The 14960-nt window shown below is 32.1% G+C and overlaps 1 protein-coding gene across 1 annotated transcript; it reads right to left on the bottom strand.

Annotated features, from left to right (window-relative positions):
* Window positions 1-12388: 12388 nt before the first annotated feature.
* On the bottom strand, window positions 12389-14748 carry LOC139486960 (short-chain collagen C4-like). The gene is made up of 3 exons (XM_071272000.1): window positions 14413-14748; window positions 13410-13484; window positions 12389-12867 (listed from the first exon to the last, which is right to left on the bottom strand). The coding sequence occupies exons 1-3, from the start codon at window positions 14717-14719 to the stop codon at window positions 12410-12412; spliced, it is 840 nt and encodes a 279-aa protein (XP_071128101.1). The 5' UTR covers window positions 14720-14748; the 3' UTR covers window positions 12389-12409.
* Between the last annotated feature and the right edge of the window lie 212 nt (window positions 14749-14960).

Here is a 14960-nt window from a genome sequence, read left to right as displayed (position 1 = left end):
ATTTAATGAATTGTAAATGGTTTTTCGTCTTATCTAAAACAGCTGGGATGTAAAATAGTTATCCCATTCGGACTTGGTGTGTCAGTGTAAGATCACCCTCTGGCCTCCGGCCATCGAGATGATCTTACACTGACACACCGCGTCCTTATGGGATAACTATTAAAGATTCAGATTTTGTTTTATACTATACAAAATTTAATCCTGGTATCTATGATGAGTTAATTTACAATCACTGGGTTGATGCCACTGCTGATGGAGCACCTCTGTGCTGACATAAATTATCATTTGTATGGTCATATATATAAATTAACTGTTTACAACAAATTAGAATTATAAAAATACTAAGGCTTTTCTACCTTAGTAATAGATTACCTTAGCTGTATTTTGCAAAACTTTTAGGAATTTTGGTCCTCAATGCTCCTCAACTTCGTACTGTATTTAGCCTTTTTAACTTTTTGGATTCGAGCGACGCTGATGAATCTTTCGACGTCTAACGTAAATACAAAATTTAATCCTAGTATCTATGATGAGTTTGTTTACCTAAATCAAATCTTGGACTCCGTTCGTGTCGGGTCTGCGGTTAGAGCTTCTTGGTTAAGGAGAGCTCCGTTTACATGGTTAAAGACTAAAACAAATGTTAAGGGAAGCGGAACCAAACACATTATTGCAAAAATTCAATAACTGACTTAAAAATAAAAATGAACTGCGTCTTAATCATAATTTATTTGTATATGATAGGTTTATCAATGTTTTATAAAGATAAATGTGCACATTAGTAAACACACATATCATACCTCTCTATATACAATGATATACTAGTATCATTAATAGACGAGTATTGAACGTTAGTTTATGACAACTCATAACCTAATTGTATATGGCTCCCGAACAATAAACTGATATTTACCTATTAACGACGTATAGCAAGTAAAATAACAGGTTTATATCTTATTTTAACATGACGTTCTCCTTTCGCTTGGAAACTAAGTCATGTTCCAATTAAAATAAAGCATGAACTGCACGGGAGTCACATATAAAATTAATCCATTAGTTGTATTTTGAACAACATTGAAGATCGAGATAGACATTTGTTCTGGTGTAGCTGGCTTATGAAATCAAATAGAAATAATTCTTGAAGTAGGTCATATTAATGTTATTTTTTTTATCGTTAAACTGCTGATTTTCTATAACATCTATGATTCATCAAATTAAAATGTCTGATTTCCGAACGAAGTACAAAAGTTCTAAATTTTCCTATCAGAATTTGAATAATTATATCATGCCATGCTCTATGCACATTTTAACACGCGCTCGGGCAGCCAGTCTCTTTGTCAATGTTTAACACCTCGTTAACGTTCTATATAAAGATATTACAAAATATAATGCATATCCATATTAGAATGAGCATAGAGCATTGCATAAAATAATTATTTCTTAAAAAATGATATAAATCGAAATTCTTCGCATGCATTTTTGTTATAAAGAATTAAATTATTGACAAATGCTCGGAGGTGGATGGGGGATTTTATGACTTTGGGAGGCGGTAGATGTTGAATTTGTTTTCCTTCTTAAAGGTGTGAACTTGAAGAAAATATGAGAAATTCAAATGTTTCTATCCTGATTTACCCAATGAAATTAACTGACCAGTCCCTTATATCTTATTTAGATAATAGAGTAAAACTATGCGGTTGTTATTAATGTATCTAAATGTGACTCTGGACTTGATTGCTCTTCAAGTGTGCAATGTCATCAAAAGCTTACTACTTGTTAGTAGATTGTTCCTGCTCCTTTGAAGACAATATAGCAAGCTCTGGATATCGTTTTTAGCATGATATTTGAGGGATTAAGTTAAACCTTTGAAGCCATTGCCCCATATGTCTTCTTTTTCAATATATCTTTTCAAAAGGTATACAGTGTATATCATCATCATTACTTTATAAAGACATTTTAACGCTATGAAGGTCTTGAAAGGGTTCATTTATTACCGTTTAAAAAATACTATTCTGTTAGTAGATTTTAATCTTCGATTAACATGAATATTTACTACCAGTGCCAGTCATAATTCTGACAAGCATTCTTGATAATTGAGTTAATACAAATTTTACATGTACCACGTATTCTTCTCTCAGGCAAAGTTGGCTTCAGATGAATTTGGCTATTTATTTTAGGTATTTCTGACATATAGCTGTTCAACGATTTTCAGTGCTTATACATCTTCGGATTTCAAATGTTTGGCTTTGAGCGTTCCTGTTGAAAGTTAATCAAGGAAAGCGCCCCGGACGCAAAAACATATTAAACGTGTTGTTTTCTTACATGAACCACGTATTCTTTTTTTTTGTAGATTGATATAAACAGATCGATCGGATTAAAAAAGTCCGAACAAACTGAGATCAAATTTATCATTATCATGCAATTTGCAAAATTGATAGAACTGAATCTACATATTAGATCTATATTAGAATGAACCTTTATGTATATAGTGTCATGAAGATTTAATTTTTCAATTGAAGTAAGAGATGTAGTTTGTCTGTATCCATTAGTGCTAAAAAATCAATTTCCTATGTTAGTGTTGTTCTTGAACATGACAACGCTTGCCCCGTTGACGTCAGTCAAAAGAAATGCTGATCCCAAGTAAATTCCATCCTTCTGACAAACAAACTCTCCAGTAGTACCCATTTTTGCAACGTCATTTCCATTACTTCCAAGGGTCGTATGCAGAGTTGGAAAGACGATTTTACTTCCAGCATGGTATGTTCCTCCGACAGCATATTTTGTTATAGCAACTGTAAAAGAAAACAATAAGTTCAAAGAATCACTACATGTAGACAAAAGATAAGTAAATCATGTACAACGTTCGAACGGCTATATTTTGACTTGCTTACAAAAAAATGTATGTAATCTACTAGAGGGTAATGTACGGCCTTACACAATGAATATATGCAATCACTATATAATGCTAAAATTTGTTTTCTTAATTTTATTTTTGGTGAGCTAATAAAGAACGGACTGTTGAATTTAAAAAATACTTTAAATCTGCCTAAATTATGTGATCTTCATGACCCATTATCAGATTTTAAACAATCATGTGGCAATATATATAAAAAAAGTAAAATCACAAAAATACTGAACATAGAAGAAAATACAATCGGAAAGTCCATAACCACATGGCAAAATCAAACGACAAAACACATCAAAAACGAATGGACAAGAATTTATTCCATTTCTGAATTGATTTTAAAAACAAAGACATTTACTTTCTTTAATATCCATTGATGTAAATATTCCCTATTACCCATAAAGGGTGTTCCTAAGATAGAAAGCTTATACATAAGAAAGAAATAAGAAAGAATATGTGGAATGAGTGCCGATGAGACATCCATCTATTCAAGTCAAAATTTGATAAAGTAAACCATTATATGTCAAAGAACGGTTTCAACACAGAGACTTGGCTCACACCGAACAGCAAGCTTTAGAAGGCCCCAAAAATTACTAGTGTAAAACCATTCAAACGGGAAAAACAATGGTCTTATCTATATAATCTATAAGTGCACACATAAGCAGCGGGTTTAAACGTTTCAATAGGTACCAATCTTCACCCTAACCTGAAACAATAGTGTGAAATCACATCATAGAAAGACATACTATAAAATATCAATTGAAACGGCAAACTCAACCAAAAGACATATGAACTCAAACAAGTGAATATACTAAAAATTGCATTTGTATACCTTTGGGGCGAGTTATTTGATGCTGTAAATACATTTGACAAGATTTCGTTGCTATCTATGAGTTAATAAATAAAACAAAAAGCAAATACTAGTTCTCTAACGTCGTATGATATTTTGAAATACAGTTATCAGGACATTTCTATACCGTAATAAAGTAAAAGAGGTCATACGAAAGAAGGTGGTCTTTTTGGTAGATCTGCCATATAGAACTACTTACCATCGTCCGGTCGGAATAATGAGGTTATATTCAATTTCCGTTGTAGTGAAAGTTCCTGATTTTGAGTACATTAAAGGATACCCACAAAGGTATATTATTTCTTGCAGAACTTCGACAGTGGCCAGTTGCAATGCAATTTTCTGTTATTTTCTAACATACGTTCCCAAATTTGCTGTCTGTAATCTCAGTAGATCGGTTTTTTTTGTAAATCTACCTGTCAGATATGTTGTTCATCTGTTGTTCTCTTACATTTGCATTAGATATTTACAACTGGACATAAAGGAAACCATAAAAACAAAGAATTATTGAGAATGTGAATTGATAGCCTGCTGTTTGATGTGAGACAATGCTCCGTGCGGAATACCGTACATTGATCTCTAATTGTTTACTCCTAACACATTGTGACTTTGATAAGGGGTTGTCTCGTTGAATCTCATTCCACATTTCTCATGTCAAATAACCTTTATGCGACCTTTCATAGATGCGTCGTTGAATTTCTACTGCTGTATTGTTTTTTTTCTTTGCTTATCTGCCTTTGTAACGAGTTGAGTTAGAAAACAGTCATATTCTGTGAGGAACCAAGGGTCTGCAATTGAGACTCGAATGTCAGTGTCGTATTTTCTAGGTTCTTTTCAGTTTGATCAAGTCTGTGTTCGGTTGTATCTGCTTTCATTAACAGAGCTACAAAGTCTAGCTTTCTGGCATTTACATCCGTTGTAAGAACGTCTAGTGTATTAGTAGTCTACTGTAAGCGATCTTCCATATGCTTTGTGTCGTTTCGAATATTCTGGATGGTGTTTACGTCTGCCACACTCTGTAATAACTTAACGGATGATAATTTTCTATCTGATCTGCATAATTTTGAAGAAAAGTAAAATTATTCCCAAGTTCATAGATTTTCAATTGAAGTGAATAATATTTACCCTGTAGTTTATTGTACTGCTTTTCTAGAACGTCTATTGAATTGGTTTGTTGTTCTAAAGTTTGATTGTTTATTTCTTCGTTGTGATATACTTGGGTCATTCAAAAGCTCTTTTTGTAGTAGATCTCTGCGGTTTTCTAATTGTAACCTGAGCTGTTTTTATTCTCCTAATAGATTAAAAAGCAATATAAAATGATCTTCCGATATTGATGATATTTTTTTCGTTGTCATTGGAGCGCGGTCGTCAATAAGAAATACATGGCAACATACGAAATCCATCAATATGAGAAAAAGGGCAGTAAAATTCATATTCGAAGAGTTGAGTTAAATTGATTATATCTGACTAAGCCGACAGTTTTTATCAAATTGTGTCTATATCTATACGTATTTTTAAATAATTAAATGAATAGATCTGTATTTATATGAAACCACTAAGTAAATATCAACAGCGATTAGAAAGAGATGGTTTATATGCACTCTGTTACCGCTGAACTGTGTCGATGTTTTTATCCAATTAAAAAAAACCACAACGATTTCAGCCATAGTTTTAAAAGAATTATTTGCATTGCTAGTAGTTGAAGAATACTCATTTGGTTTGTTATAACCAAGACTTTTAATCGTCTCAAACTTTTAAAAGAAGAAGAAAGAACAATTTTCGATGTTGAATGTGGAAAGGAGGCTTTAAGGAGTCTATTTTCTTATTTTCTTAATTATATAGAAATCTGGAGCTGTGGTATATTTACCAATTAGACAACTATCCACCAAAGTGCAAATGCAGTGTCAGTAAGCAGTTATAGTCAACGGTATGTTTAGCAAAGAACATACATAATAAAATTACAGCTATTTTTGTCCCGATTAGAATGTAAGGATAACATTGTATAAAAAAAGAGCCTTCCATGCATTTGATCCACCCCACCACAGAAGTTTATTAAAGAGGTGAATATGATTTCCAAAATAAAACTTGTAAGGTACTAATGCCGCCGTGGATGCCAATCAAATGGATATTGTTTAAAAAGATCATAAACTCAGTACATAACTGTCACAATTTATCATCATTACTTGTAAAAATCTTTTTTTCTAATTTTTAAAATATTATATTTCAACAGCAATGAAAAGTAAAATTTTGACTATTTGTGAAAATATCTACTACAGCGGCGGCGTAGACTATATGATTTCATGGATGCTTTTTCATAAAACCAGTTACATAGTTATAGGCAACATATCTAGACGTAACATCCGCCATTTTCTGCATACGAAAATCCATGTACCAAGTCATAATTATGGCAGGTATAATCCGTTCGTATGATGTGTTTTAGCTTTTGATTTTGACCTTTGATTAGGGACTTCCCGTTTGTTATTTTCCTTAGAGTTCATTTTTTTTGGTGATTTTTCCTTTTAAAATACATTTATAACTGCGTTAATATGATTTCCAATGTGATGCAAGAGTATTGCTTTTTACCAAGAGTGATAGAAGTCAACCAAGTCTTATTTTTTGAAATTGTCTCTCACGTTCGCATTGCTCTTTTAAACGAGAAATATTTACATTCCGTGGCAGATAAATCCTATATATTAACATCTACATAACATAAAAAATATTTATCTTTGATCGCATCAGAGATATAATGAATATAAATCATCTCTGCCTTCTCAAATAGACATAAGATCATATAAATTTGTTAATTTAAAATGGGAGTTTTTAATACATGTATAGTAAGGACAAACATAGAAATTCCAATATCTACATGCAGTGAATTTAACAACTCTGACAGACTGGAAACATTGTACATAATATGCTAATCTAGATTATATATAGTTCATTTATCAAAAACTGTTTTCAAATAAGAATGAACGTGTTAGACAGACAACATCTTATGATAAATATATTGACAAATCTGACTGAATCCGATCTGAATGCACAAAACAATGGACATTTTGTATAGCTGTGCTTCTTGTGTGATCTTTTCGTCTATGCCATAAACACATAGAATGGAAAAAATGTCTCTGTGTGATGAAATAAATGACAGTAAGGAAATTAAATGTTATATGGAATTATAGGAATATAATCATCTTTTAAAATATGTACTTAATTATACAGATATTTACTGTTGGATATGCTCAAGTTAAATTTCAATCTAAATCAAATGTATTCCATTAAAATTTCTTCTGAGTTATCTCCCCATGACCAGTTATATTCAATATGCAGATTATACATCATTGATATTTGATGGCCCGCCAGAATCGCAGGATGCATCTGTTCGTGTTCTTCAATTGTATGCTGAAATCTGGGGACTTAAGATTAACACAGACAAAACAAGTTTTATTTGGATAGGTAGCAAAAACATAGCGAAGTTCAAATTTGTGTAAAGTTGGGATGGAAATGGGACTCCAATACATTTCAACTTCTAGGAATTACTTTTTCAGTGGACCTATATATAATGATAAATTTAAATTATAGACCAATGTTAGATAAAATAGACAACACTTTGAAAAAATTTTCAAAACAGTATCTCATTCCCTTTTGAAAAATTAACATTTTAAAAACTTTGGTCACATTTAAATTAAATCGTCTGTTTCTATCAATCCCTAGTCCAGAGGAGAATTTGTTACGAATTTTAACAAATAAAATGTATGCTTTTATTTGGGATAGTAAACCAGACAAATTGAGCTTTCTAAAAAGCTGTAGACTGCTTTGATCTATCCTAATGCAGAAGCATAAAAATTCGTGGTTCCAGTGTCTACTGTAAAAACTGGGGTAAACATGGAATTTGGACAGTGCATAAACTTTTAGATTATCAGAACAAAATTATGTCATGTCAAAATTCAGAAATAATTGATGCAAGCTATACTTTATTGTAGTTTTAACATGGGTAGGCATTATATTTGTGATTATTTTTTACCCGAGCGACAATGAGGGCTAAAATAACACGAATATAATGCCTACCCGTGTTAAAACTACAATAAAGTATAGCTCGCATCAATTGTTTCGATTCTGATTAGGACATTAAGGTAATTTTTATGTCCGATGTGTATAAGCGTATAGTGTTTGTGTAGGCTCAGCCATGAACCTCCCTTTTTTTTTGTTTCTGAATAAAACGACTGGCAATGTGATATTTCAGAGGGAGGAGTTTTGAACAGCCTGCATAAACGGTTGTCGTATCTAGGTAAAATATGTCAATTTCGAATTGCAACACATTACAGTCATGATAAATGAATTAGTATTAACATGTGCATCATTTAAGAGTTGGAAGGGTTTTCAGTTAATGAATATATTAAATGCATGCCAATTTGATCAAATTCATTATTCTGCAGTAGTCCATATACGTATGTGCAAACAAATTTTATTGGATTTACAGCATGGGTTTATTCACAAAGTGAAAGAAGCACATCAAATTAGAATTTCCAACAACTATATCAATTTAGGGCAAATGTTTTACATTAATTATTATGGAATAGCACACTCGCTAAATTTGCTACCGCCTAACCCTTCCTTAATTTTGGACAGCGATGTAAACGCGCAACATACATCAATAGAAGCACTGCTCATTTGCTTTTTGTGTTTTTGCTGTGCAAGTACATTTACTGTGAGTTTGTTTTATGAATTAATATCCAATATTATTTCTCTTCTATTATGTAAGAAATAAGTGAAAAAGCATGCGGAAAAAGCAGAGTTATGGGATTGATAAAAAAAAGGAAATCAACAAAAGAATCACAAGAAGAATAATATAAAGTCAGCAAATATTGATCAGACAGTCACACAGTATTGAATTTACTTTATTTCATAATTTGTTGACATTTTTCAGAACCGACATTTATTCAATTTACTCCTTACACATATTTCGGCAAGAAATATGTACCCTTTTTCTTTACTGGAAATAAAATCATCATAGATACCAGAATTAAATTTTGTATTTACGCCAGACGCGCGTTTCGTCTACAAAAGACTCACCATTGACGTTAGGATCCAAAAAAGTTAAAAAGGCCAAATAAAGTACGAAGTTGAAGAGCATTGAGGACCAAAATTCCTAAAAGTTTTGCCAAATACAGCTAAGGTAATCTATTCCTGGATTAGAAAAGCCTTAGTATGTCAAAAATTCAAAAGTTTTGTAAACAGTTAATCTATAAATATGATCATATCAATGAAAATTCATGTCACCACAGACATACCTAAGTAGGATATAAGAAAAATTATTTCCTGTATGATAAAGAATCATTGGGATATAAAATGACTGAGAGATGGTTTATCAGGACAGTCAAAGAAAGTAAATTATCACAATTTTCTCAAACACATTGAAAAAGAGAGTAAATAATTATTCATAAAAAAGGTTTACGATAAGAACAGGCAAACACGCAAGTAATTAAGAGCATAACTTTTTCCAGAGGTAAACTGACCTAGAACAAAACAGAATATTGGAACCCGTAACATACTTTTTGGCCTTTTCAATATTCTACATTTATTTTTATCCCATAACAATTTATATAAAAAGAAATCAGGAGTGTGAAAGTTGTATTCTATTCGTTTGATTGGTTTTGAATTTGGAGGGGGTTTGATTTGATTATATCCATTTAGTTCGGATTTTTTTGTTAGTTTACATTTTGCATCATATTATGACAAATATTTTTATGGATTTTTTTTTAACTTTAATTCAATAACGAAGATATGTATATGTAATGCTGAAATAACTTTCATTTAAAAAGTATATATGAAAAACATTTAAATGAATTTCACGGTTTGTCCAAAAGTCTGTCTTATCATTGTTGAGATAAGAATGCTTAATTCAAAAAATGAAAGAAATAGCTCACTGCTAATGTTAGTCTAATTTTTTAGAGGAACATAATTTTTCTTTGAAAAAGACAGCCACAGTGTTGTAAAGTGTGCAGATTTTTGAAAATTATTATCAAAGGTTACATTTTTCAAAAGATTTTCTACAATATTTGGGACATACCTCATGGTAATATACTAGTAAAACATCCAATAGAATTATTAAATAGTGATGTTGTTGTAATTTAGCTTGTTAAAAATACACCTGATATACGTTTGTGAATTGTAACTCTGCTTCAAACATACCACAAAATTAAAAAAAAATAAACTGTTATCGGAGTTTCCACCCCAAGGGTATCACCAGCCTAGTAGTCATGCGTTGACATGAAATATCACAGTCATGGTCATAACTATGAATAAGCTATTTAGCGAACAAAGCACGAATCTAAGTTCTACGGATATTCTACCCAAGGAATTGATAACATTAGCTGTATTAAGCAAAACCTTAAGAATTGTTGGTCCTCAATTCTCTTTCTCTTTGTGCTTTATTTAATCTTTTCGACTTGATTCGACTACATTGTACTAGACTATTTTTTGTCTTTATGATGCTTAAGATGAAGGTTGTTACACTAAATAAGCTACTTTACATAACTACGAATTCAATCGAACGGCATTAAATCAATCTGGACAGTTTTCACTTTGCCTCTTTGTTATCAACCATGATTTTTCTTACTACAAAATACACCACTAGATTTGTTAAATGTTGATACCTGTGAAATTTGTTTTTGATGTCTTATACACTTATCTTAAGTCAACAAAGCACACCAAACACTACTCTCAGTCTGATATCTACACTCCTATCTTTATTTATTTGCCTCTTTTTCCTTTGTTACGTGATGTATAAATACGTGGCCACGTCTGGTCTGTGTTTTCGTTACATGTTTTCTACTTGGATGAATCAAACATTTCAAATGATTTTTATAAATAAAGGCAACAGTAGTATACCGCTGTTCAAAACTCATAAATCCATGGACAAAAAACAAAATCGGGATAACAAACTAAAACCGAGGGAAACGCATTAAATATAAGAGGAGAACAACGACATAACACTAAAATGTAACACATATAGACAAAATCCCACGAGAATAACAAATATAACATATATATATAACATCAAAACCAAATACATGAATTTGGGATAGACAAGTACCGTGACACGTCTTATCGCAATGTGAATTTACACTCAAAAATAAGAGAAAACAAACGACACAACGTAATAATGTAATACACACAGAAACGAACTATAATATAACAATGACCATATTCCTGACTTGGTACAGGGCATTTTTAAAGGAAAAAATGGTGGGTTGAACCTGGTTTTGTGGCATGCCAAACCTCGCACTTTTATGGCCATGTGAAATATAACATCAAAATGACAACACAGGACTACAATATAAATAAATTGGAGAACACAATTGACAAAGAATCACACGAACAACAGCCAACAAAAGGCAACAAGTTCAAAATTTTAATACGCCAGAAGTGTATTTTGTCCACACAAGACCTATGTGTGACGCACAGATACAAAAGTTTGAAAGCCGAAACGAGTAGTTTGTTTTTATGTCATACTTGTACCATCATTCATAAACTCGTTGAAAAAAAATCTGTTAAACGTACTAGCACTAAGCATGGACTATCCGGAGTATTATTTCAGTATCATATTCAACTTCGAACTTTGTTTTGGCCGGATTAACACTTTAAATTCGATCTTCACTGGTGAGTCTGGGTTATTAAAGTTTAAGCCTGATATCTGTAGTGAGTTTGTACAACCACTGGGTCTTTGCCACAGATGTTGGAGGTGTGCCGAGTGTTTTAACAGCCAAGTAATCCGTACTTCTGTGTTGACATGCAATATCGATTATTGATGTGTTTATTTTCTAGAAATTCTGTTTATTGAATGGTTTTTTTTTTATAAAAACGCTTAAGGGGTTTCTATCTCCTGGCATCTTTCGGAACTTTCGGTTTTAATACTCTTCAACTTTTTTATTTCATTTAATGCAGATGAAACGCTAAAGTAAATTATATATCATTTATAACCAATAATGATATCAGGCGAGCATATGGGAATGTAGTCTGTTTCTCGGCTGTTGTTGAAATTTTTTACAATACCGTCCGGTATGGGCTTATTTTACTATTTGAAATGAACGATTTCGGCATGCGCAGTTACGCATTGCTGTTCCTCTTTGCCGCTATGCGTTGAATCATTGCAATCACAGTTTCAAGACTTCGTAGTCTGTGCAAGTTCCTGCGAAACAGTTATTGACTAGAAATTCGGCGTGAGCATTTCTATAGTCATGGCCGTTTTAAAAATGAAATGCGAATTGCGTGTTGATCACAACTTGGTGTAGGAAAGAAACAATGTTAAAAGATTGGTTAGTGAAAACAAACACAATGAATGTCAATGTATATATATTGCGGATAAACTGAGATGTCCCGGCGAGTGCAAAATGACGGTTTGATGATAGTGGCATAAACTAATTCATAATTTAAGACATAGAACGATAAAAAACAAATCCACCAGACATTATAGGCCCTTGAGAAATGGTACCACTACTCGAACAATAAAATTAATAATAACACACAATTGCATGTTATAATTTAAAAGCTTTGCTAGCAAGGATGAAGCGTATACTGTTAATAACAGACTACGTGTTCTGAAGTATAAATATTATCATTTAAAGCAAATTGATTCTTGAAATATTTATTGCCAGGTAAAAAACCTTTCATAGTTTTGAACAAACAACACATGTCAAAGGATAGTTTTCTCGATAAGGAGGACATTGTAAGAATCCACATTTTGCTAAAACAGGATAGAATAATTTGCCTTCATCATTTCTATCACCGGCATTCAGATATTCATGATGGCTATCAACACAAACGTACGATGAGGCAGCTGCATGTCCATGATACCCAGATCCAAGATAGCCATGATATTCTATAGCCCATCCGTTGTAACATTTGTTTTTACCAGGAAACACTAAGATTGAAGTTGATCCTGTCTTTCTGCACACAGAACATGGCACATCTTGATCCTGTATACCAATAAAATTTGATGCGTTTTCCGCGCCATGCATATGCCAACCATTATTATCACTTGTCCCCTGAAAGTCCGGGTCTCGTGGCAGACAGACATACTGTGAAGGCGAACCTGCTTGTTCATTATAACCTCCTCCAACATATCCTAAAATTTAATCTTAATTCAAAATATAAGCATACATGATTGATTGTTGTTCGCTTAAAGTCTAGTTAAATACATATTCCCAACATAACGGTTACATTTAAAAAATAAATAGATCAAACTCTGTTTACGCATAGACGGAATAGTAAAACTGCATCTTTAGATATAAAATAAATGAAACAAATTGAAATTTGAATGGTAGGACATAGGAGATATCAATATTTTGTTTTTATTTAGAATTGTAACATTTGTTAAAAAAATAATTATTTCGATTGGATCTTTCCACCATTAAGGATAAATAGTGTAGTTACGCAAATTTAATGTTTGGTGTTTATTTATAAAACAGAATTTCTATTTTAAATGGCAGGGCTATAATTGAGATGTGAATCTCTAAAAATGTATTTTGAGAACTTTCATGAAATGAAATCAAAATGGGCACACATCTTCCTTGTTCTGAAAATCAAATTGATTCTTTTAAAGCATTTCCACGGGGTCTTCTATGCGTACAGTATTTTTAAGGACTAGCCACCTTTTGGTATATTTACCGGTATACACAAGTTCTGTATCTGTTATATTTAGACATTGCTTTCGTCCCCAGATAATGTATGTTGAACCAGTTCCTGCAATATAATTTATCCTTTTATTTTTATTTTACATCTTTCAGTAAGTCAGACGTTTCACAAAAATAGATTGAATACATATTGCATTTCCTTTAGAAAGATAAATATGACATGATAATATGTAATCGATGTAGACAAGTACAAAATTGAAAACATGTTTATGATATTTGACTATATTGTTGTTGTACAGTCACTGATTTCAATGATTACTGTAATATGTCATGAATTAAATTGTTTACATTTTAAGTGTTTCCACTTATATGTAGAGTTACCACAGATACTGTTTTGATTGTATTTTTGTATTTGTTCTTCCTTCATAACCAACATAGAATTTGTCTGTAACATCTTAAGAATTGATTAACGATTTAAGGATTGGAACTCCATCCAACGGCACGATAAAGCCACTCGGTGTAGAATTGTTTGCTGTTGTTAAATGTTAAATCTTAGAAAACATAACTTGAAAGTAAGCTTGATTAATCAGGAATTATTTGTGATTTTTAAATAAAATCTAAGGTGTAAAACTACGATTTCAGACCCGTATTGAAGAAACATAACCACGGTAGGGAATGATTTGACGTTAACCGAAAGTTTTGTAGTTTTCTTTTTCCTAATTTAAATAAAGTGCCACAAACCTTACATGTAATAATCTCGGTAAGGAAACGTGAGTAATGACAACTAAAGTGACTATTGATTCCTTTTTTATGGATAAATAAATTACTTTACCTACTAAAAGTCAAGAAATGCATAAACATGTTATTACGTAATCGTTTCTCTGGCCACGGAGGTGATTCGTGTTGTTGGTGTTAAAATGTATCTATTAAAAAATAGATAATAGGTACAATAATATTGCTGAGTATCGTAATGTTACTTATACATTTTTAATTTAATTGGGTGTTCTTAAGTGTGTGTTTCTGAGTTTTCACCTTACCTTTGTCATACTGCAATTGCCTGATCTCTTCTTTTTGCACCTTCATGATTGTTCGTTGTTGTGAAATGATTGTTCCTTGCGTCTGTATGGCTGTTCCTTGCTGCTGTATAGTAAGTACTTGCTGTTCTATGGCCCGAGATTGCTGCTGCACAACATTCTTTAATGTGGCTAACTTATTCTCCATACGGTACACACGACCCTGGACAACATCCGATTCATTCAGAAGTAGACCTGTTCCATCTCTTTCTCCTGTAACAAACAATATACATACAAAGAATGCAATAATACAATGATCAATGAAGGACATTGTCGGATCATTGGTGATTCTTATCTTATTATTAGGTGTTCTAGTATTACCAATGTTATCTAATTTTACATATGCATTTAGTTCATATAAAGTGTCATACCTAAACATATAATCTTGTAAACAGTCAGTGTCCTACTTTTATTGTACATGTACGTCTTTGATAGAATCATCTTGTTTAAACAAAACAATGCTAATTCATAAATGTTTCTAATAATATCTTGCGCAGGAAACATAAAAACAA

This window comes from Mytilus edulis, chromosome 8 (genome assembly GCF_963676685.1).
Source record: "Mytilus edulis chromosome 8, xbMytEdul2.2, whole genome shotgun sequence".
Taxonomy (NCBI): domain Eukaryota; kingdom Metazoa; phylum Mollusca; class Bivalvia; order Mytilida; family Mytilidae; genus Mytilus; species Mytilus edulis.
Note: the sequence above shows the minus strand (reverse complement) of the source record. Positions and strands in the feature narration are given on the sequence as shown.

Coding starts and splice junctions, on each gene's coding strand:
- LOC139486960 (XM_071272000.1), bottom strand. CDS start 14,719: ATGTCCTTCATTGATCATTGTATTATTGCATTCTTTGTATGTATATTG. Junction 13,485..14,412: donor GCAATTGCAGTATGACAAAG/GTAAGGTGAAAA, acceptor ATTATATTGCAG/GAACTGGTTCAACATACATT. Junction 12,868..13,409: donor TACAGAACTTGTGTATACCG/GTAAATATACCA, acceptor ATTAAATTTTAG/GATATGTTGGAGGAGGTTAT.